The 25449-nt window shown below is 39.5% G+C and overlaps 1 protein-coding gene across 2 annotated transcripts; it reads left to right on the plus strand.

Moving 5' to 3' along the window:
* Window positions 1–337: 337 nt before the first annotated feature.
* LOC130713545 (uncharacterized) lies at window positions 338–11317 on the plus strand. Of its 2 annotated transcripts, XM_057563314.1 has the most exons (15): window positions 340–703; window positions 792–984; window positions 1453–1532; window positions 2845–2883; window positions 3043–3061; window positions 4675–4728; window positions 5612–5739; window positions 5819–5887; window positions 7018–7103; window positions 7702–7811; window positions 8352–8402; window positions 9940–9998; window positions 10258–10302; window positions 10444–10518; window positions 10882–11317. In XM_057563314.1, the coding sequence occupies exons 1-15, from the start codon at window positions 539–541 to the stop codon at window positions 10999–11001; spliced, it is 1293 nt and encodes a 430-aa protein (XP_057419297.1). In that variant the 5' UTR covers window positions 340–538; the 3' UTR covers window positions 11002–11317. The 2 variants fall into 2 exon arrangements, with proteins under 2 accessions (XP_057419298.1, XP_057419297.1); XM_057563315.1 differs by lacking the exon at window positions 4675–4728 and having other exon boundaries at window positions 338–703.
* The last annotated feature ends 14132 nt before the right edge of the window (window positions 11318–25449 follow it).

Here is a 25449-nt window from a genome sequence, read left to right on the forward strand (position 1 = left end):
GTGAGATAGAACTTGGATAGAGGCAGGAACTTCCCTCTTGTTTGGTTGTATATCTAATAGAGAGGAGAGAATAAAATTTTGGGTCCCAAGAGAAGAGTTTGGTACACAGATAGACTTTTTGTTCTTTAGCTATTGTTCCCTCAATAGTAAGGGTACTATTAGAAAATGCAATTTTTGTATAAAAAATATTTTTATTACAAAAGACAATTTTCTATGGCCTTCCCCTCGTTTCTTCTCTCCACCGTCTCTTCTATTTCCATCTTATCAAACAACTTAATTTACGTTATTTCTCACATTTTTCTCTCTACTTAACTCCTAAGTCCTAACCTTCCCGTTTTTCTCTTCTCTATCTCTTGCAAACCAAACAAAAGCTTTGGGGCATGAGAGAATTCCCCAAAAGATAAAATGGAGCGAAGGCTCAGCCCAAATTTTATCTGCCGCATCCAACGCTTTCATATCTGTTAACTGCTACAACAGGCTGCTTCCTTTCACTTCAATGCTGTAACTGCTTCTGCTGCCATAACAACAAAACACACAAATGGCGTGCTCCTTTAAGCACCACCTCTTGCTCCTCCACTCACATTCCCTCTCGAGAATAGTCCCCTTCCGCCGCTTCCACCGAATCGCCACCGCCGGCAGCCACTCTCGCAGCCTTCAAACGCCGAAGCTTCTTCGTTCTTCGCGCCGCACACCGCTCTCGAAGGTAAACGCATTCGCCAGCAATTAACTAATTACTATCAACATTCACCGTGCTCTTCTCGTTGTTGAAAGTTTCTGTGTTTCTCTGTTAGGGTTATTGTCGTGCATCTCTGAATTCGCCTGTTTCTGCAACGAGCACTGCACCGTTGGTTCCTGAAACTAGATGTGGACCTGTTCAATTGCCACTTGGTTCTGCGGAGGAGCGTGCGGCGAACACTGATAATGGCAGAGTAATGCTCGTTGATGGTACATCGGTTATTCATAGAGCATACTACAAGCTCTTAGGTATACATTGTTTATCTTTACTCTTTTTTTTTTTTCAATTCTTGACTAGGTTTTGTTAAACTATATTAGCCGGTGTTTACATGCCGATTGCGTGCTCATTTCGATTTATAAGAAGAGTTTCATTCACATTCGAGCTGAATTTCATTTGTATTGGTGTCAACGGATATTCAAACATAGTCAGAATTGTGGTTCTTGCTTTGTCTTGTGTCTTATAGAATGTCTTATGGACCGCTAACTACCTCATGATCTTGTATTGTCGGTTTTAAAACATGTTCACCTCGTTTCTGCTGAATTGTTTTTGCATTTGGTTTTGAGCTAGAGAAATTTGGTTACTTGTTTGATATAACTTTTGAGATCATGTGTTTATTTTGCTCTTGTTGAAATTAAAAGCTATTTTGTCTTTATTTATTTGGGCTTTTGTGTAAGGAGTTTGATTGTTTGTTGGTAACCCTTGTTATGGCGTGATAGCAAAATTGCACCACGGTCATCTAACACATGCGGATGGAAATGGAGATTGGGTTTTAACAATATTTACGGCATTATCATTGGTAAGTTATTTTCTATGCAGATCTTCGATTTTCCCATTTTAGTTTTATGCTCCTAGCTTCATTTTTTTGTACTCCATTTTAGTGCTTTGTATATTTTGTTGCTATTTTATCACTGTTCAATATAATAAAGATGAAGAGCATTGTTGCCTCTCATCAAAGACTATTCTAAATTTATGGAAAAAAATATCTCATTGTAAGTATTAATTTTAATGTCCATATTTAATAGAAATTCTTTTCAGACACATGAAGTGATAAACAATGCTAGAGTTTAGATAAATTCATAAATATAATTTTTTTAACCTATTCTTGGAATGAAAATTTGTATGTGACATGATTATCAAGATTCTGAAATTTCAATGAGAACTTGTAGTTTCACTTTCTCTAACCTTTATATGCTCACGTGCAGTAATAATTTTCGAAGCTTTGAAATCAAGGGTTTGTTGTTAAAGTTGGTGACGGATTGCAATCAATGAAAGAATACATAGTAGTGAAAAAAATGACAATCATAATAGACATGCAGGTTTTTTCCAAACCAAAACAAATTGAAGTAAAAATTAAATATTAGAGTATTCAAAGAGCAACTATACCAAACAAGGATAGGTGAAGTGTATTGGCTTGCATGTATATGGGGGAAGCTTATCAGTGCGTTTAGTGTAAAAGATTAACACGATGAGTAGAATTAAGCTTTGCTTGTTTTTCAGTTTTCCTACTCAAACTCAAGTTTTATGAAATGAGTGTAAGATACTTTTCGGTTTCACTGCCTCGGAACAAGAGAAATTAAAGAATCAAACGGGCACTTAATAGTGATTTCTTATAAGTACAATACTCTTAGGAGCATCACATTTACATTCTTATCACATGTGAGTAATATTAGGTGATAATATAATGTGTGGGACTTATGTTGGACTATATACAACCTTATTTATAAACTAATGTAAACCATTTGTCTAATTAAATAGCAACCACATTGTCTTATAGGAGCTACAACTTAACTGTTTTGCAGCATTTTTTACTTGTCTTCTTGATGAACCTCTGAGACTTGAAAAACAATAATTTTAAAATTTTAATTAACATTGAATCATTGATGAAATTTTTCCGTGTTCTTTTCTCAATCAAGAAAGAAGGATATAGCGCAGTCATCTTGGAAATCATTCAAATTGAGGCCCGGATTTTGTTTTAATTTTCATTGACAATAAAGCTGTACATAATAATTTTAACTTATGATTGGATAGTGAATACACATAGAAGTTTCGTTTTGTTTGATGCTGTATTATCTTTATCTTATAGTTGTTCTCGGCTATCTTCCTTGCAGATAATTGATGTTCTGGAATTTCTCCCTTCCCATGTGGTGGTATGTTTTGTCAATTATGTATTTATGTTTATGAAAAAAATCATGTATTTTCTTTAAAATTTTCATCACTATTTTTTCTCATTATTTCAATCTTATTCTTTTCCTCATGTTTACGGTCAGTTAATATTGCTAATATGGTTTGGTTTCTTTTGCATGCAGGTAGTGTTCGACCACGATGGTGAGTTATCAAATTCTGTCTTCACATGTTAGTATGTTTTTCCCCTTTTAGATTTTCAGTCTATAAGCATTCACTTTTTTTCTTTTAAAAATCATTGTGATACTTATATTCTGTATTGTTTTACTTTCTGGAGTGTATGCTTGCATTGATGATAAATTCTGAATTATAGTTTCCATGCAGCAATGTGTTGGGTGTCTTATGTTTTAACTAAGATCATGCTGGTTTTGTCGAGGAAATTAGGATTTTCTTGTTGACAAATAATAAAAACATTGTAATACAATTATCAACGGTAGTAACTTTGAAAATGCTGGGAGGCAAAACATGGAATATAAGGCTGGCAAGATGGACTTACTGGATGAATCTCTAAAATTGGAAATGTTACTGTGAAAGAAACTAAGAATGGACACCCACACAACTTCACATTTTGTGTGGTCTTTAACATTAGGATACCTTTTCAATTAGGTCTGGGTTTCCAACTGATATGTCCGTCTACAATTTGAATTGAAACTACACCTGATGTCTATAAAGTCAATTAGAAATTCAAAAAAATATCAGAACATGTAATTGGTTCTACAAATAGTAAATTTTTTTTAATTAAATCAGAACGTGTAATTGGTTCTGCATATCTTCTCAGTCTGAATTCCAGATTGGGCATTCAAGAATTCATTTTTGTCATAATATTAATCCTTTAAGTGTCATGTGCTAGTAATATTGGCCTGATACTGTTTTTTTTTGTTTTTTAACTTTTTAAGATTTGCAATTGAGCATAAGGCCCAAAGATTCTTTTACCTCATGTATCACTCAGTGTTATCAAATATCCGCCATGACGGTTTCTCATGGCAGTTTTTTGGCTTTCTACCATGGCTGATATCCCGCGATTTGGCCGCCATATTCCGCCATTATTTGTCATGTATGGCGGGATTTTGGTTTTCTGCCATGCTTTCCATCCGCAATTAACAACACTGGTCTCACTAAAACTTGGAATATAGACTTGTGCCATTGCTCTAGTACTGCTATGAGTCTATGACTACCTCTACTGTTCCTGCTGTAATATTAGGCATTTGTTTCCAAATCAAAGGGCTATAGGAACTTTGTAACAAAAAAATATTGGGGTTGAATGCATTTATGCTATTCATGTGCGTTCTTTGAGTTCTTTTATCTCGCATCATATCTTTTACTTAAGCATTCATATTGTGGTTCACCTTAATCATAAATAGAAGTGGACAAGTATCTGAGGAAATAAAACTAATTGATGCCATATAATCAGCTTTTAGGGAAGATGAATCCTTTAGTTTGATATGATTAGAAACTAAAGAGAAAGGAAGCTTTGCGCTTTCTAAATAGATAAATAAGTGTTATTCACTACATCACTCCCCACCATACTCTTAAACTGATAATCATGGATTTGGTATCTAGATGAAACTTATTTTGATCAATGAAGAAAGTACCATAGGAGGAAAATTGGTCAATTGAGTGCAAATTTCTGGGCATATTAAAACGCATAATTTTATGTTTCTTTCTTGCTAGCAGCTAACTTGCACTTCTCAGGCTCTTTGGCTTGTAAAGTCACTCTCAAGTATAATGTTGATAAAGAAAACCTTTTTTAATTTCAGGAGTTCCTTTTCGTCATGTTAATAATTCATCAAAAGAAAGTTTTACTGCAAAAGGTATGTTTAATTATGAGTTTCAGTATTTTTGCTTGATTATAATGGAATGAAAGACCAAATCAGAATTTGAACCCTTTCCTTTTGTGGTCATATATGGTCAGTGTAGTCAGTAGGGTAGTTTTCAGTTTTTTCCCTTTAAAATTTTGACAGACAGAGACATCAGTTAAGAAAACAGGATAGACCTGTTATTTACTCAAAAAGGAACAAAAAAATTCCCTGTAATCCCAGAGCCTGGCTCTTCATTTAGAGCAATAGATCGTTCTCTGTGCAACTGAAAAGCTACTAATACAAAATGCTTTACTAACTCTCTCATTACTTCACTCTCCACATATTCATGTGTCTGGGTTACAGGTACCTAATTAACCAATATTCATCATAAGGTTAGAGGTAGTTCTGATATATTGATCTCAGTTGTTTTAGGGAACATTTCAAGAATGTAGGGTTCTAGACTTTGGAGGATATAATGCTATTCAGTTGTACTTCTAAACCTAATTAATTCAACATGAATGCGTTCTTCCCAGGCCTGTTTCCTCTTATTTTTACTTTTCCTCCTTAAGCTTCATTGAAGAACATAATATCTCTCTGCTTAGAATGACAAGCTGAAATTATGTTGTTTTGCATGGCGGCATGGCCTCGATCTTTCATTCTGTTCATATTTGTGTCGCTTTAGTTTTAATGGTGCTTTGATTCTAACCAGGCTTCCATTCAAATGGGGGTAGGGTTAGTTAATATCATTTTTTGGTACTTGAAAATAACAAGTAACTGACTAATGAACCTTTTTCATTGCGTTTGTCTTTATTCCTTGACCATGACTTACTTTAGTTCATTGTTTTACAGCTTCTTAATGTCACATGTCCTAATTTTATTTGCACTTTCTTTGAAGGCCAGAATTTTCGGCACAATCTATACCCCTCATACAAGAGCAACCGTCCTCCAACCCCTGATACCATTGTTCAGGGACTTCAATACCTCAAAGCATCCATCAAGGCCATGTCCATAAAAGTCATTGAGGCGAGTATAAGTTGTGGATTTATATTGCTTTGAGATTTAAAGAGTGTATTGTAATTGATAAAAATTCACTCAATGATAGGTTCCAGGTGTAGAAGCAGATGATGTGATTGGAACATTAGCCTTAAGAAGTGTTGATGCTGGGTACAAGGTGATCTCCTTAATGGTTTTGAAATATAGAGAATGGCTCATACTCCCTTGCTCTGATGCACCTTTACAGATTTGAGAAAATATGATTTTCTTGACGGAATGAAAAGGGTACTATCGTCTTAAGTGTGCATTCATATTACTGAATAAAATCTTGTTATTCTTAGTGTTAAATTTTGTACTGGCACAGACCAAAAACCAAAGATGCCCACATTGTAATAGGGCATTGTTATTGGTACCAGCACTTTACATTCTCATACCATCCCCCTTTTGGCATTTTCCGCATTTATGATTGCCGAATGTATAGCTTGTATTACGCAATCTTAAATGCAGTGTGCAATTGGTTCCCACAAGCATAACTGCGGTAGATTGGGGTGGTGAGAAAATCTATAAGGATAGTACCAAAACTAATGCCCATCGTAAAATGCTAAAAATGCTTAAGTTCTTATTAGAGATGAAGATAAACAATCATAATAATAATAATTAAAGCTTCGTTTTCATGATTTGTACTTAATTCATTTATGTTTAATGACCAGTTTGAATTCCATTACTTGCAAAACATCTTTCTGTCCTATTTGCATTTTTATTTAGGTAATTGGCAGTGTTGCATGTTACTTAGTTTAGTGACAATGCTGTAATTTTTATGTAAATATTTGAGTGTTTCATGTTGTATGTAGTAGTGATATGGAACCTTTCATTGGGAAGGTTAGAATCCACTTAGCTGTGCAATAAAATTAAATTTCGCTTTACCTTCCCGTAGTTTGAGACATTTGAATTTTTGGCTCCTTGTGCGTCCTCTTTATTCAACTACCTCCCCTCGGCAGTAATTAATAATTATCGATGGAAATACCTTTTATTTCTGTTTTGTTTGATATGTATTTATATCTTAGTCCATTGATGATTTAAAGTTGGTGCAGTTGTTTGATGGCATTTATAATACTAATTATTAATGTGATTCATGAGACTTATTTGGATTTTTGTTTTCTACTCTTCTTGGACGGGGTATAGCATTTTAATACAAAGGGATGGAGCAATATCTGAGCAGCAAGACAGATATCTTTGCTTTTGTTATGGAAATACCCTCGATGATATACCAATTCACTATCACTAATGATTGTCTTATTATGATGTTAGGTACGAGTTGTCTCCCCTGACAAAGACTTTTTTCAGATTCTATCTCCTTCATTACGTCTCCTAAGAATTGCTCCGCGTGGTGATCAGTTAGTATCAGACTAATTTCTGCTTTTACGTCATGTGATAGCTAATGATCTAGTGCAGTAATTAATAGAACTTATTTTTTATTTGTAAGGTCTCTATAATGAAAATTTATCTAATAATGGGGTTTTACCTTTTTTCTCCTGCTAACCATCATACACAAAATATCACATTACCAGAGGCAAAATATTTGAAAACGGAAGATGCCCAGTTTAGATTTAAACTTCCTGGCTGTGTTTGTTTCGATAATTATAAGTTATAACTTATTGGCAAAATAAATATTATGCTAAAAGCCTAAAACATGTTGCACTATCTCTTCCTATTATTCTTTGTTTCTGTTTCTTCTTGAGTGCTGCATGAACTTTTTTTCAGAAATTATTAATGCAAAGCCTGTATTCCATGGAATAATACTGATTCTAGGTGCTGTATAACAATTCAGTAAAAACGAATTAAAACGAACATACTATAGAAAGGTTTTCAGAATTTAATAGCATTATGTTTGATTTTTATCTGCTGTTGCAAATTACAAAGTAGTTCATTTTTTTTGATACATCGGAAAAGAACAAAGTAGTTCATTAAAACTGTTATGTATTTTTTCAACAGGATGGTTTCATTTGGAGTTGAGGATTTTGCAAAGCGATATGGAGGTCTGGAACCATCCCAGTTTGCAGATATGATTGCTCTTTCTGGTGACAGATCTGATAATATTCCAGGTTATTTTGTTCTCCTTTATTCATTATCTATACCTTTAGTTCTTGTATCTACCTGATCCTGAGGTGTTTTACTTGAATAAAGTTATTTTTTCTCTTACCAATTCTATTAGTATTTCAAATCACATGAAATTGGAATGAAAATGGAATTATCATTCACTTTCCACTGTTTGGATGGCTTAGGAGTGCAATCTATTTTACAACATTCCATTCTACTTTTGTGTTTGGTACCTGGAATTCATATGTAATGGAGTTTTAAAATATATAAGAAAAGAAAAAAAACATTAATTCATTCAATTAGATAAGGAAGCCCTTCTTTTAGGGTAGAATCTGTTTTGTGGAATCAAGGTTCGATTTGGAATCATCATTTCATGTCTTTATATGTGCTAAACTAATGAAGAATCATCATGGCTAACGAACAAGAGTGAAACCACTGTTTTGACTATTTTCCCAAGCATGCTCTTAGGGTTTAATAAGTTATCTAAGGTCTAAGCTTCTAAAATTTCACTTATTATTTAACAATCTTAGCACTGATAAATGCAGGTGTGCATGGAATTGGAGATGTGCATGCTGTGCAATTGATCAGTAAATTTGGTAAGGTTTTGTGAACTTTCTCATTCCTTTAGCAAAATACTACATTGTCTTAGGTTAAGGATTCTCATCCAGTGTTTTGGGTCATAGGTAAAGAATGTTCTGGTATCATAGGAAGTCAGTATTCTCTCATTAATATGCTCTCTGATTTTATTTCCACACACGCAACTACTCAATCTGTCTTCCTACCTAACTGTTGAGGTATCTGATAGGATATAGTTTGTTAAGATAATTCTTTACGATATAGTTTGTTATGTTTATATTTTATACTATTATGATTTTTTATGATCGATTATGATAAGTTAGATTTTATTCTTTAGATTTTGCAGTTGACTAAGAAACCTCTAGAAACCTAGTCTATAAATATTGTACTGCTGAATCATGTTAGTATTAGTAAATCATCAATCAGCTATTCAGAATGTTTCAGTTTCAGTGGTATCAGTCTATCAGAGCCATTGGTTAGGTTCTTGAGTATTACTTTGGAGACGTGGTTAGTTTGCGGACTTTGGACTGGGTTGTGGAGCCTGTTTGGCTCTTTGTTTGGTCCCGTCCCATGTTTGTGGATCCTTTATTATAGAGTGTTTGGCTTTTTCTAGTAATTTTGTTGTCCGTTTGTACTAGAAGAAAATTTCTATTTGAGGGGGAGCATTGTAATGTGGTGGTGACTCACATTGCACTTGAGAGTTTGGAGTTCCACATTGTTTTGAATGAGCTAGTTGACAACTATATATGAGATGAGACCCACATAAGCAAGCCTTTTTATTTGCTTATGTCCAAAGCATCTGGGGAGACTTGGTATGGGAAAATAAAATGGACTTTGTTAGGCACAATCTATGCTGGACCACACCAGGAAAGGGGGAGAAGAGAGAGTTTGCACCACACTTAAAACTGAAGAAAACATGGAAAGGGTGGGGTCTTTCTCAGATACAAATAAAATGTCATGGGGAAAAGAGAGGTTAGGCAAGAATGTTGAGGTTTGGGCTGGAGGTTGCTGCCCTTCAAGTTCTAAGTGCTGCTTTATCTGTGTTTTTTCTTTTCTTTTCTTTCCATTTTCTATTTCTGTGGGAGAGACCAAAGGTTTTCCACTGTATTTTCTCTATCTGTCATTGGGAATGACTTCCCTTTACTACAATCAAATACTTTGGTTCTCGTCATAATTCCTTTGTTCTATTTCTTTTGGAGTGTTTGGCTTGGCTGGATTGTCGCGTATCAACTGTGCCTTTACTGCACTGTCCAGAAATTCTTAATGTAAATTTATATTGCTGCACATATAACTGCTTGCCCCCCCCCCCCCAAATTCTTTTTCCCTTTCCTTTTGGTGCTTGTCCTACTTATACTCTTTAAAATCTATTTATATTACTTTGATATTTGATTGGTTGGGTCCTTAGCTGGCATTTGATAGATTAGTCATCCAAATAATCTTACTTTGTATTACGCGCTTAATTTTTTATTTAAATGTATATGTAGCTACTTGGTCGTGTATCTTTAAATACTTTTGAATGTATGTTTTTAAGCCATATCTATTCACTTATCTGGATAGGCACATTGGAGAGGTTGTTGGAGTCTGTTGATCAAGTAAAAGAGGATCGCATTAGAAAGGTATTACTGGTCCACATTACGCTTCTTGTGCAAGTTTATTCATCTGATGGTTAAAATGTTCTTGTTTGAACTTGGTATGTCTGTTTCAACCTGATTAGTAAGATTTGTTGATGCATCTAGCATCTGCATGCAATCCCTTCCCCTGTCCGAATATTTGCTGTATATGATAATATTGGTTTTACTTTCTAAAATTAATGTACCTCACCTTCTATTTGGATCATTGCTGATATTGTGATTTAATATGCCATTTTCCTTGTAGGCCTTGATTGCAAATGCTGAGCAGGCTCTATTAAGCAAGGAACTGGCAAGAATCTCAATCTCTGATGTCTTCTCTTTTCTCTTTATACGCTTTTATTTCTATTTCTCAATTTTTTTCTCGCCATCCTTTTGTCCTGCAATCTACAATTTTGCCCTTCTTATATGTTAGTGCTTCAAATTATGGCAGGCATTGTTGCGTTCTGATCTTCCACTCTACATGGTACCATTTTCTGTGAGAGATCTCTCATTTAAAAAACCAGAGGTTTGTGGACTAAGGCAGTTTAAATTTTCATGTTATTGTGCAATAAGTATAACCATGTTCCGGGCATAACTTATTGGTCTTTGCATTAATACTATGTTGGTAGATGAGATTGCAAATAGCAGCAACAAAAATGTTTATGGATATTTACTTGAATATTTTTCGGAAAAAGAAAACTTATGATTAAATGATCAGTTGAAACTTACTTAAGATATTCCTGCATTTATGAATTCATCGTGGAAGAACTTAATCCTTTGAGTCGTTATTGAGTTTTATAATATATCCGTACTTCGAATGTTCGGCAGTTCGCTATTATGCATGAATGGCACAAATGTATTTTAACATTGTGAAAAATAACGTGTGCAGGACGATGGCAGCAAATTCAACAGCCTTCTAACAGCTATCAGTGCTTACGCAGAAGGGTTTTCAGCTGATCCTATCATCAGGAGAGCATTTCATTTGTGGAGAAAGCTGGAATCAAGATGATGATGTTCTTGAGTCATTAGGTTTACTTGTATAGAGGGTATACTTTGAATAGAATGGATAACAACACAACATGAGGGGATTCAAGTGTATATAGTAAACAGAGCATGGATTTTGCTTGTGCAGATTCCAATGCATTCCAGTGATTGTTCCGCGATGAGTACAATTTGTTAAGGTGAAAATGGCTATGTAGGCCTAATTTATTTGATATGGTACAAATCTTTGTGAGGCAGGTATACATTTTTGTTTGTAGAAACTGGAAGCCGAAGGTTTGAAGAAATTGTCAAATTGGGATCTAAGAATTAATTGCCCTCATGCCTTCCAATCATGTTCTGTTCAAATTGATATGTGCTAGACTACTAGATTATCCCCTGGACTGGGCGGGACATAAAGAAGATTATGTCCCGCCCAAAATGAACAATAAACCATTGAAGATAGCCATGGCGGGAAGTGCGACACAACGAGCTTCATTGCCCTCCCTTAGATGATGGACCCACAAGCCAGCTGGAAGATTCCTTTGGATTTGTCTTATATGTACAGGGATTTGGGCCCTGATTGTCAGGCCCAAATATAGGAAAGGTCCATATCATGACCACCCCCTCTATAAAAGGGGAGGTCATCCACTTGTACGAAACCAATTTTTCAGCATTAATGAGAATATTCCTTTTATGGTAGTTTTGCTATTTTAGTGCTCTGCTAGGGTTTACTTTTTGTCTTTCTCCTACGTAAGCTTGCCCTAGTACAGAACATTGGCGCCGTCTGTGGCTCTGACTTAGCTCTTCCGGTGACAGAAGGAGGAATTGCGAGCCATGGAGACTCGTTCATGCGGCGTGGGTCGACGCGATCATCGTCGGCGCGGTGGTGGTCGACACGGCGGTCGCGGCGGCGGACGAAACAACAACCGTCCCGTACTGGACGAGCAAGAGCAGGAAGCTTCCTCGGAGGGGGTCCACTCAGTGGCGCCGTCGCCAGCGTCATTGGTGAATGCAGCTCCGGGAAGACCTTCAGATCTGATCGCTAAATCAGATCCAGGTGTTCGGCGGCGTTCAACGCCGCCTGAATATGTGAACTTGGAAGATCTTAAAACCACTGCTCCACGGAGAGCGCAAGAGGCAGTGACAGGTATCACGCCTGCGGCTTTGCAACAAATGTTAGATACCTTACAGAAGGTGCAGTCCCAAAACGAGCAGTTGCAAGCCCAAGTTGAGTATCTCACTCAGTGGCAGGATTTTAAGCAAGAACAACGCCTGGAGGCGGAGGATGTAGTTGAATTTCAACCTTTTGTTCCAGCCATCACTAGGGTGGACATTCCAAAGCACCTGCAAACCATGGCATTAGACGCCTTTTCGGGCGAATCTGATCCTATGGAGCACCTTAGATATTTCAATACCAAAATGGTGATCGGCGGGGCGACGGATGCGGTAAAATGTCGATTATTGCCTTCCACGTTCAAAGGCATGGCGATGCAGTGGTTCATTCGACAACCGCCCTTCTCCATTGATAATTTCACTGATCTGTCCACTAAGTTTCTGACTCAATTTTCCGCCAATAAAACCACAAAAGCAACAATGTTTGATCTTATCAGCATACATCAGCAACCAGGCGAGAAATTAAAAACCTACATGGCACGCTTCAGCAAGATGGCGGTGCAGTTGGAGGAGGAAAATCCAGATGTCTGTTTGGCGTCATTCAAAAATGGCCTTCGGGCGGGAGATTTGAATAGAGACTTAACAAGGCGACCGGCGAAGGATATGATGGATCTTCGCGCTCGTGTTCAAGAGTTCATATTGATCGAGCAAGATGATCAGAAGAAACAAGAAAGAGAGGAAGGACGCAAGCAGTCTCAATCTGGCGGTGTTTCACAGGACAAATCCAAGGCGGGGAAGGAAACCAGGGTAGCGCAAACCCCCCGTGTACCAAGACCGGGACCATACCAAAACTCTAAACCTGACTTTCAAAATACATGGCACAGAAATTCACAAGGTCCCACTGCTGCCACAGCTGGTCAGCCTGGTGCTTCGCCAACGCCAGTCCCACTTACTAAGTTGAATGCACCCTTAAGTACCATTTTAAGGGCAGTTGGGCAGACCAACGTTGTGCAGTACCCACCACCCCCACGGCGGCCGCCAGCTAACGTGGACACCAATAGGTGGTGCGAGTACCACAAGGCGTTGGGGCATACGACAGATAATTGTTGGAATTTAAGGCGGGAAATTGATCGTTTGATTAAAGCTGGCCATTTGGCAAACTTTGTTAAAGACATAGCAACGCCGGAGGTAGCTAAGATCACTCAAGAGGACAAAGGTAAAGGTAAAGAGATAGTTGAAGAGTTGGGCGATCCTGTTGGGGAATGCTCATCTATTGCAGGAGGATTTGGCGGGGGTGCAATTTCAAGTAGGGCTAGAAAACGCTACGTGGCGACAGTACATTCAGTACAAGAGTCGAACGAAGGCGAGTGTTGGGTGAATCATTCCCCTATTATATTTACCCCTCAGGATTTCGCGCATGTGATTCCCCATGACAACGATCCAATTGTGGTAACAATTAGGGTTAACAATTATGTGACAAAGAAAGTATTCTTAGACCAGGGATCTTCGGCGGATATCATCTATGGAGACGCCTTTGATCGCCTGGGACTAAAGGAATCAGATTTGAAACCATACAAGGGAACCTTGGTGGGATTCACAGGGGACCGTGTCAGTGTGCGGGGATACGTGGAAATTCCGACTGCCTTTGGAGAAGGAGAGTTTGTCAAGAAATTTCAAGTAAAGTACTTAGTATTGGCGTGTAGAGCCAATTACAATGTACTCTTGGGGCGAGACACCCTCAACAAGGTCTGCGCGGTCATCTCAACTGCTCATTTAACTGTTAAATATCCCGCCTGCAACGGGAAGGTCGGGATATTGCGTGTAGACCAGAATGCAGCAAGGGAATGCTATTTAAGAAGCGTGGCGCTCTATGGGCGAAAGGCCGCCAAGGAGAGCCATCGAATTACAGAAATCTTCCCACAAGAAGGATTTAGCTTGGACCCAAGGGATGAGGCTGATGATTTTCGCCCACAACCTCTGGAAGAAACCAAGCAGGTGCAAGTCAAGGACAAGTTTCTAAAGATTGGCAGTGGTTTGACAACAGAACAAGAGGACAGACTAATCACCCTTCTGGGTGATAATCTAGATCTCTTCGCATGGACCATCAATGATGTACCAGGGATTGACCCCAAGGTGATCACTCACAAACTAGCCATACGACCAGGGGCGACCCCAGTCATCCAACCAAGGCGAAGAATGAGTGAAGAAAAGCACAAGGCTGTACAATTAGAGACTGAAAAATTAATCAAGGCCCGCTTCATCCGTGAGGTACAGTACCCAACGTGGCTCGCCAATGTTGTGATGGTCAAGAAGGCCAATGGGAAATGGCGAATGTGCACGGACTACACAAGCTTGAACAAAGTGTGTCCCAAAGATTCGTACCCACTTCCCAATGTTGATAAGCTTGTGGATGGAGCTTCAGGGAATGAACTTTTAAGTCTCATGGACGCTTATTCGAGCTATAATCAGATTATGATGCATCCCTCGGATGAGGAAAGTACAGCATTTATGACCAATCAGGCGAACTATTGTTACAAGACAATGCCTTTTGGTTTGAAGAATGCAGGAGCTACGTACCAACGGCTCATGGACAAAATTTTTTCAAAACAAGTAGGCAGGAATATGGAGGTGTATGTGGACGACATGATTGTAAAGTCCGCCAGGGCTAGTGATCATGGTGGCGACCTCAAAGAAGCGTTTGATCAGTTAAGAACATATCAAATGAAGTTGAATCCTGAGAAGTGTTCTTTTGGGATCCAGGGAGGAAAGTTCTTGGGATTTATGTTAACATCAAGAGGAATAGAAGTGAACCCTGATAAGGGAAGGGCGATCTTGGAGATGAAAAGCCCAACAAGTGTAAAGGAGGTTCAGCGTTTGACAGGGCGAATGGCCGCCTTGTCACGTTTCTTGCCAATGGCGGGTGACAAAGCGGCCCCGTTCTTCACATGTTTAAAAAAGAATTCAAAGTTTCAGTGGACAGAGGAATGCGAACAAGCTTTTACCAAATTGAAAGAAACATTGGCCACATTACCGGTACTCTCCAAGCCAACACCAGGCGTTCCATTAGTGCTCTATTTAGCGGTTACTGACAAGGCAGTAAGTACGGTGTTGCTCCAGGAAGAAGGAAAAAAGCAGAAAGTTATATATTTCGTGAGCCATACTTTACAGGGGGCAGAGTTGCGGTACCAAAAAATTGAAAAGGCGGCTTTGGCGATTTTGAAAACTGCAAGGCGCCTCAGGCCTTACTTCCAAAGTTTCCAAGTCAAAGTCAAAACTGATGTTCCCTTAAGGCAAGTACTTCAGAAGCCTGATTTATCAGGGCGATTGGTTAGCTGGTCAATTGAGTTATCAGAATATGACATACAATATGAGCCAAGGGGCCAAGTCACTGTCCAAAGTTTAATTGACTTCGTGGCGGAATTAACACCCACTGAAGGTGAGAAGACTCAAGGAGAATGGGTCCTGTCTGTGGATGGGTCCTCTAATAACACTGGAAGTGGGGCGGGAATAACAATTGAAAGTCCAGATAAAATGATCATTGAACAGTCTCTCAAGTTCGAGTTCAAGGCGAGCAATAATCAATCTGAGTACGAGGCTCTGATTGCCGGCTTAAGGTTGGCCATTGAGTTGGGAGTCCAGAAGTTATTTATCAAAGGAGATTCGCAGTTAGTGGTTAAACAAGTGAAAGGCGAGTACCAGGTGAAGGATCCGCAACTGTCCAAATATTTGGAAGTGGTGCGCAGATTGATGATGGAGGTCAAAGAAATCAAAATAGAACATGTCCCGAGGGGACAAAATGAGAGGGTTGATGTGTTGGCGAAGTTGGCAAGCACAGGGAGATTGGGCAACTACCAAACAGTCATTCAAGAAACCCTGCTTCGCCCGAGCATTGATTTGGTAGAAATAAAGTTGAAAGCTGTAAAGTCAGTCAGTGAGGGCGAGCTACCTTGGATGGAATCGATTAAGACCTTCTTAGAGAACCCACCAAAGGAGGATGATTTGAACACGAGAACAAAACGCAGGGAAGCCAGTTTCTACACACTGGTGGATGGTGAGTTGTATCGGCGGGGAATCATGTCTCCTATGCTCAAATGTGTCGATACCAAGGACGCCCTCGGAATAATGGCGGAAGTCCACGAAGGTGTGTGTTCTAGTCATATCGGCGGGCGATCCTTGGCAATAAAAGTGATAAGAGCAGGATTCTATTGGCCAACAATGAAGAAGGATTGTTTGGAGTATGTTAAGAAATGTGAAAAATGTCAAGTCTTTTCTGACTTGCACAAGGCTCCACCAGAAGAATTAACAACTATGATGGCGCCTTGGCCGTTCGCCATGTGGGGGACTGATATCTTAGGACCATTCCCTGTAGCGAAGGCACAAATGAAGTACATCATCGTGGCGGTTGATTACTTCACTAAGTGGATAGAAGCCGAGGCGGTGGCGACTATCACAGCCGCCAAGGTCAGGAACTTCCTGTGGCGAAGGATTGTTTGTAGATTTGGGGTCCCCATGGTGTTAGTAATGGATAATGGAACCCAATTCACAAGTAGTGTTACCCGGGAATTTTGTGCAGAAATGGGAATCGAGATGCGATTTGCCTCTGTAGAACATCCACAAACCAATGGGCAGGCTGAGTCGGCTAACAAGGTTATCCTGAAAGGTTTAAAAAAGAAACTGGATGAAGCAAAAGGGCTTTGGGCGGAGGAACTACCAGGCGTTCTTTGGGCATACAACACCACGGAACAGTCAAGCACAAAGGAAACCCCGTATCGTTTAACTTATGGAACTGACGCCATGCTCCCAGTGGAAATAGAAAACCAAAGTTGGCGAGTGGCTCGGTTTAATGAGAATGACAACGGGGAAAATCTGATAGCAAATCTGATTATGTTGCCAGAAGAACAACGGGAGGCACACATAAGAAACGAGGCGGGGAAAGTGAAGGTCGCAAGAAAATTCTCAACAAAAGTCGTGCCAAGAAAAATGAGGGTGGGAGATTTGGTGCTCCGAAAAAACACAATACCTGATAAGCACAACAAGCTTTCGCCCAATTGGGGTGGGCCTTACAGGATTATAGGCGACGTTGGAGGAGGAGCTTATAAGTTGGAACAACTAAGCGGTCAAAAGGTTCCACGAACATGGAACGCCTCTCATCTAAAGCAGTATTTTAGTTAAAAGAAACAACAAAGGTGAATGAAGCCGCACTCTTTTTCCCTTTCTTTGTAGAGGTTTTTAATGAGGCGGCATGTATAAAGAATGGAGACAATTGTTCCCATGTATGAGTATGAAAAAGAAATTAAGATTATTTCAACAGAAGTTACTTTTTAATTTATATTACGAGTTTATGCAAAGTAAATCGTATCAAGGTATATAATACTGCGAATAAACCTTTCGGAATAAGAAAGTATCGCCATCCAATATTGCAAGCCTTGACAATTCTAGTGGCCACTAGAAACCAAGCCTCGTCGAAAAATCGACTAAGGTATATAGACCTAAGTAACAACAATAATTGATAACAACTCAAGGTAACAACAAAATTTAAAACGGTCTTCATTAAAAGCAAGAAAAAGGGGCGACGCCCGTACATAATTTGGAATGAAAAAAGACAAAAGGGGCAAGGCCCCAAAGATAAAATATGACTCAACAAAATAAAAACAAATTACAAATTCAAGCCAGATTCTCATTGTTGGCGTTGTTGCCCTGGCTTGTCCCAGCTTGAGGGTCTTCCTTCTCGTGATCCTCGTTCTTGTGCTGCTCATTCCCATCCTCGCCATCTTTTTCAGGCTCACTTTCATCATCGAATTGGGGAAGGAGGTCGAGGCTAATGTCATCATCACCAACTACTTGACCATCCTTGATCTCCTTCAGCCACCCAATACGGGAAAGATCAAAGCCCGGCTCAACCACACTAATTTGCTCTTTGGCCGCCAGAAAGCCTTGAGCAAACTGGAGAGAAGCACGCCCCAAGATGGAAGCACTTAGGCGTTCGTACTTCTTTTCCAGTTTTTGACACTTGGCCTGAACAGCAGTGTGTTTGTCGTTGATGGTTTCCTTTAGGTACTTGGTCTTCTGAAGGAGCAAGTCAGAAGCAGCCAAGTCATCAGCTAACTTAGCACACTTCTCCTCGGCGGCCTTCAGTTTCTTGTTGGCGGTTTCAGCATCGGCCTTCGCTCGCTCATATGCAGTCTTATAATCAGCCGCCTTCTTTTCATAACGGTTCTTGGCCGATATCAACTCCTTCACGCACTGAGCCATTCCCGCCACAGTACTGGCAGCAGAAAGCGCGTGATGGATCGCCACGGAAGCAATGTTGGGGGGGCCTTGACCGGAAATGTCCTTGTCAATCCGGTTGTCAAAAGTACGGGTCATGAATTCCAGCCCATTGAAGTGAGGATCCGACAAGTTCAGCAAGGGGGGAGGAGCCTCGCCACCAATGGCTGAGCTAGGGCCAGCTTGGTTAAATGGAGTTGGTGGGCGGTTGATTAGCGCGCTTGAATCTTGTTGAGGGGGCGGGACATTGTCATGTCCCTTCTTTTTCTCAGCCGGATGACTTTTTGGATCGAGAGTCGATTGGTGGAGAGGCTTACCACCAGCAGCACCTGAAGTTTTTTGACGTTTAGGGTCCCTGACGTTGTCAGAACCCGAAGTACCTTCATTCTTCTTCTTTTGCTCAGTTTCGGCGGCCCTCTTCTTCGCCGCCGCAGCAGACTGGGCGAGGTATTCCTTCATCTTGATTGGGTTCGCGTCAACCTTGCTTTTTCCCATCGTAGCTGTATGGAAAACACCAATTAGACGAGATACATGAACAAAAAGAAAAACAAGTTACGTGCAAAGATTATAAACTTACTAAAAAATTGATTTAAAGTGCCGGATTTCGACGCCTCAATCAAGTCGTGACCAGAAATTACTGGTAGTGTGCGGAGGTAATCGGCGACGCCTTGTTCAGATTCATCCAAGGCGTCGTATGAAACGGATATTTTTCGGCGAGGGTTCTTTGTCCAGTAAAAAGGGAAGAGAGGGTTATTGTCGGAATCTCGGAACAAGTTCTTTATTTCGGGCGACTCCATAACTTTAAAGTATTTTTTCTGCCATACTTTGTAATGGCTTTTAAGGGCGGTGAACCGACTCATGTTCTTACGGGCTAAAAGTGGAACCCATTTCACAGAAGTAGGTTTAGTGGTGACTGATTTATAGAAAAGGAAGAACAAAGGATAGGTTGGAGTGAAACTCAAGTGTTCACAAAGAATTTCAAAGCAGCGGAGAAAACCCCATGCGTTGGGCTGGAGTTGGCAAGGCGCCACATTCAGAAAAGAAAGAACGTGACATATAAACGGCGAGAAAGGAAGTTTGATGTTCAAGTCTAAGAAGAAATAGCCATAAACAAAGAAGAAATCGGGCGATTCATCGGCTGGTTCTTTACGCAACAGAACACAGTCATCTTCGCCACATGGGAGGACATTCAACAGATGATCTTCATTATTCGAGGTGGCGGGATTTATCTTCGTGAACCCTTGAGCAGATATTCGAAGCGAATTAATGCTCCCAACGCTGCTCCAGATAGAACGCAACAGACATTTATCTTCAACTAAATGCGCGTCAGAGCGCCATTCAGGTGAAGACAAATCTCCATTAGAGGAGAGAATTGAGTCTACAGAGCCGGCGGGACCGGAATCATCATGGGTAGAAGGCGAGGAGTGAATTTCAATTATAGAGGGGGCGGCAACTTCCTCCTCCGTGGAGGGTGAAGAAAGTTCTAGGGAAGAAAGGCTAGCGTTTGGTAAAGACATGCGAGGCAGTTTCATAAAAAGAAGAAAGAAGATGAACAAACTAAAAGTAAAAAGAAGATGAACAGAGTCAAAAGAAGAAAGAAGATGAACAGAGTCAGAGAGAAAAGAAGTAAACGAAGAATCTCAAGAAAGAGAAAAACTAACCAGGGGAAGAACTGTGGATTTGAGAAAGGAGAACGTCGGCGATAGGGGAGCACCGCGCAATGACGACGGCCGGAGGAAGAAAAGGTTCACCGGAGTTCAAAGAAGAGAATGAAAGCTGCGGTGAAAAGGTTTTCAGAACAAAAGTTTTAAGAAAGTGAAAAATGAAAAGTGAAAAGGGGTTTTTATAGAGAGAAAGGAGGAGAGAGAATGAGTGGGGGAAGATCGTGGGATTGTGGGATTTGAAATTCGAAAAGGTAGGAAGCGAAAAGACATTACTCCTCGAGACGCACAACTGAAAATTGCATTTATAACAAATGATGACGAAATCCCGGAAAACAAGGATACGTGCGTCAGTTGAAAAGACGTGATTGACGGTTATGATTAATGGCGACATATCTTTGAAACGGCAACAAAGGTGGCGAAGCGTGAAAATGGCGATGTAACAACGAAAGTAAAATGGCGATGAACGAATAAACAATAGAGGCGAACTACTAGGTAACATGATGAAGACATTTCGACTCAATTACTCGAGTCTCATGTCTTGGGGGCATGTGGACTGGGCGGGACATAAAGAAGATTATGTCCCGCCCAAAATGAACAATAAACCATTGAAGATAGCCATGGCGGGAAGTGCGACACAACGAGCTTCATTGCCCTCCCTTAGATGATGGACCCACAAGTCAGCTGGAAGATTCCTTTGGATTTGTCTTATATGTACAGGGATTTGGGCCCTGATTGTCAGGCCCAAATATAGGAAAGGTCCATATCATGACCACCCCCTCTATAAAAGGGGAGGTCATCCACTTGTACGAAACCAATTTTTCAGCATTAATGAGAATATTCCTTTTATGGTAGTTTTGCTATTTTAGTGCTCTGCTAGGGTTTACTTTTTGTCTTTCTCCTACGTAAGCTTGCCCTAGTACAGAACATCCCCTAAGCGAGAAGAGACCTTGTATTCTTATGTGTTTGAATTGATGGAACATAATAGCACGGAAGAAAATGCAATATATAATGAAATGAAACTGAATGAATGTAATAGATTTTTGGCTTAATTCCACTTTGGGCCCCTGATGTTTCAGAAATGAGCGATCGGGGCCCCCCGTGTTTAAACGTAGCGGTCAGGCACCCCAACGTTTCAAAAACGTGCGATCCAACCCCTTCTGTTAAGCTCTGTTAGTTGACCAAACGGAGGCCCTTTCATTAATTGACATGGATTTTCTTTTTTAGTTTAACATTAAAACCACATCTCTTTGCTTCACAATCCTATTTATGAGATAGAACTTCAATCCTTCAAGTAGGTTGATTATTACTCTTACACTGCAACTACAACGTTTTACAAAATTAACAAAATTAATTTCTCCCAAATTCCCAATCAAATTAGGGTTCTTCTTCTTCTGGCATCATAGATCTGAAAATTCTGGAATAAACCAACAAGAAGCAAAACCCAGTTCCGAAAATGGAAGCACCATGCGCATAGCACCATGCGCCTCTTATTTTTCCAACTTCTCCCCTATGCTACCTACAAAATCAGCAAACTCAAATAACCCAGAAACCAAATAACCGAATAAGTCAATAACCAAATAACCCAGAACCTCCAATCCAACAAACCCAGTAACCAACCCACCACAACAGAGCCAGTCAAAAAGACATGGCAGATTCAAAAACTCTGGTGCGACAGAGAAAGGGAAGGGAAGAAGAAAGAGGGAACCTCAAAGTAAAGATTGAAATTTTGGAAGATTCAAAGTGAGTTTGTGAGAAGAGAAAACCCCAAACCATATGATGGTCATGTCACGAATAGGGCTTCAGGGCAGCGAATCTGGCTGTGGGGATGAGGGATCCAGATCTGGTTCGATTTTTGCTTGGGTTGGGGTGTTTGTCACGACGGCGCTGCGGCGATGATGGTGGGGTTGAATCGTAGATTGGTGAATGGGGAATGGAGGGTACTGTGGCGCTTTGCAGCGATTTTTGGGGTTGTGAGCATCTTCCCCTGTTTCTCAATCCTCTCCCTTGTTTCTTCCTCCTCCCCAAATTCCCTCCTCCACCCAGTTGTAGAAGAAAAGCATCATAATCAGAGTTCAGATTAAACCCAGTTCAAATTTTTCGTGCATTTCAACAAAAAAGCAAGTCAAAATGAAATCTTTCAACGAATAAAAAGAAGTACCCGAGTTTTTAATTGGTGGGGTGGTGAATCACAAAGCAAAAAGCCACCAAACTTAAACTAAAAAAGAAAATTCACGTCAATTAATGAAAGGGTCTCCGTTTGGTCAACTAACGGAGCTTAACAGAAGGGGCTGGATCGCACGTTTTAGAAACGTTGGGGTGCCTGACCGCTACGTTTAAACACGGGGGGCCCCGATCGCTCATTTCTGAAACATCAGGGGCTCAAAGTGGAATTAAGCCTAGATTTTTTTTGGTGTTTGGATATTTTATGATAGAATATTACAAATTTACCACTCCATTATTTGTATTTTTTTTAAACAATTATTTGGATGATAAACAAAATTGAATGAGTTATAATTTTTAATGAATCTCCTTCGCCCGTTATCTCCTCATCTTAAGTCTACATTTCGTTGATTAATCATCACTTGCATCATCCTTACACCGGTTATCTTGTGTCTTTCTTTCTGCTTCGATTGGTTGGGTTTTAGTTTCCTTCAGATCCAGAGTGCCCTCTGATAGACTGGCCTTCGAGCTCTTTTTCGGCTTGTGGGTTGGGAATGTCTCGGTCCCGTAATGATTTCTTATATTAACCTTTAGTAATTTACTCACGCAGTTCTATGTATAGCAAACAAATGCATGGTGTCCAACGCTTCTCCAACATGGTAGTTAGTTTTAAGTTGCTAATTCCATGCTAGGAATTATGTTTATCAACATCAAGATCTAATCCAGTGTAAGTTAGGATCCTTTTTATATAAGGAGACTCCAACCACCAATTGCGATATGGCTTCTTATATTTGCCGCTGCTCCCTTTATAATGATATATCAACACTTCAAATTTATCTATAAAATCAAACCATCTTTTAAAATCCCTTTAAAGAGAAAACGTAGCAGAAACAAAAATCCAATGCGATAAACTGGGTAAATGGCGTGAACTGTAGTATAGTGTATCGTCATGAATTTAGATTAGGTCAGGCGTGCTACCAAACCTGATCATCGACCCGAGCCCGGAATCATGTAGGTCAGTCCAGAAGGAAGACAACCAAATATGAGGTGGTGTCTAGATTGATTCATGTTCCGGTAATGAACACTCAAAGAAGAAGTAGACCTCAAACCCTAGCAGAGCTAAGCAAACGAGCCTCACTGCCCCTGTGCGAGTCCAATTCCCCTTTTATCTCAAGACCAGTCTAGACCACCATCCCGCCCGCACTCTCTCCTCAACCCTTTCACCATCCCATCACACCATTTTCCTCACCAACAACTCTCACCCCTTTCTTCTCCATTTTTAACATTCATCACCATTTATCTTCTCTCTCACGATTCTCTACTTAAATAAAAACTCCTCAAATTCTTCTATGCTACATCAATTAAAAGGGCTAAGACTCACAAGGAAACACACACACAGCTAGTTTAAAAACCTATTCCTGTTTCTCTTTTTGTTACATTCTAAAAAACCATTGTACTACATCAGATCAGCAATTGAGAACGAGTACCCAAGGATGTGCATGCACCAACAATGACACACATAGTTTACGTCCTTCATAAAAGACCAAAATCTAGCATACACATTATATGTAGCACTGGATAAAAATGCAATCATCTAGAAATAATTTTCAACTACCAACAAGCATAAAAATTACATAAAGAAAAGGTCACAGTTTGCAGAGCTCCTTGGGCATGAGGCTAGTTCTTCTAACATAGGTTAGGCATACTAAAAATTGTCATGGTGTCTAACAATGTTGAATTTTGCATAACAAACTTGATAAATCTCATCTCACATTTTCTGCCGGTAAAATCTTTAAAAACGCACGTCCTGAGCTGTGAAGAAAAGCATTCAGGAACAGGAACATGTGTGTTTGGCCAAATCCTGTTAGCAAACGGTGTGTTTACAAAGACAAAAGATTGAAGCTGAGGGCAATGATTGAGCATATCAAGCACCGATTTCCATTGAACATTATTGGATCTCAAGATGATCTCCATATGAATTAACTTGGGAAATACATGAATGTCTACATCACCGAACTACAAGAGTTAAAAGAGAAATTATGAGATAACATTGAAGAAACCAAACAAATAGCAAACTAAATACAAACCAACCTTGTCTAAGCGCAGAAACTCTGCATTACAAAATATTCTCACAGGAATATGAAAATCCATCATCATCACGTGAATAACATCTGCTCTGACCAACTTCAATAAAGTTTTACACTTGCTATTAAATGGGACATCCAAAACTTATATACTTAGCTTCCAAAACTTATATACTTAGCTTCCAAATTTTCAAGAATGGGACATCCATTAAGAAGCAACATAAAAGATTGAGGATCTAAAAACCTAACAGTATCCAAATGCAGAGCTTTGAGTGAGGGAAGGTCAATAGAAGAAAAGGCATTAAAAGTTGCAATAGCTGCTGTCAACTTGAGAACAACAAGGGTTTTGATGCTAAAAATGCTGCATGGTAACTTCGGGAATATTATCTTCAGTGGACAGAAAATATAGACTTGAAGGTTCTCAAGTTTGCGCTCAGCTGCGGCGTTTAACCAGATATTTAGATGGAGATTTGAACAATAACGTCCTTTGAGACGAAGCGTTTTGATGGGTTGGTGAATGCTTCGTCCGAGAATGCATGCGTATACGAATTGGGTGAAGGAAGAGGACGATCGTAGAAGAGTTCTAGATCTATACTGGTTGAAGTCGAGAGACGGGGTTAAAAGCCAGAGTGGTTTCCACTTCTTGGAGAGAACCCTTGTGGCGAAAACTTGTTCAGCTGGAAGAAAGGAGAGAATGTGACAGAGAACATCTTCAGGCAAGTTGCTAACCCTATCAACCATTGAATCAATGTTAGGTTTTCTTCCGGTGAGGGTTCAACAACAAGTTTCCTTTGCCGCATGAGGGTTTATCAACACGAAGAAAAGAAAAGGTAGGTAATGACATGTCTCTTAAATACAATATTTTGTTTATTTTACGTTTAAATGTTTTTTTTCACTCCTTAGATGTTAATTTTTTTGAATTATATCAATTAATTATTATCCCTAATGTACTAAAAAAATATTTGTGAAAATAAAATTAGTAGAAGTTAAGGAAAATATTGTGTATACTTTAAGTAAAAGTTTTGTTACATCAAAGGTTTCTACATAGTTGGAGGTGACAAAATGAGTTTAACCCACTTTTATTCAGGTTTGATTGAGACTTTGAACTCAAATCATAAAGGTGAGTAGCACTAGATGTCCTAGCTTGGCTGAGAAAGGATTGACACATAATAGTCATTCACATCAAGC

Source organism: Lotus japonicus, chromosome 4 (assembly GCF_012489685.1).
Source record: "Lotus japonicus ecotype B-129 chromosome 4, LjGifu_v1.2".
Taxonomy (NCBI): Eukaryota; Viridiplantae; Streptophyta; class Magnoliopsida; order Fabales; family Fabaceae; genus Lotus; species Lotus japonicus.

Bases quoted from the DNA above. Each gene is read 5' to 3' on its own strand.
- LOC130713545 (XM_057563314.1), top strand. From the start codon at position 539: ATGGCGTGCTCCTTTAAGCACCACCTCTTGCTCCTCCACTCACATTCC. The intron at 4,729-5,611 runs GTATGTTTAATT...CTTTCTTTGAAG, and splicing joins AGAAAGTTTTACTGCAAAAG to GCCAGAATTTTCGGCACAAT. The intron at 8,403-9,939 runs GTAAGGTTTTGT...TTATCTGGATAG, and splicing joins GCAATTGATCAGTAAATTTG to GCACATTGGAGAGGTTGTTG.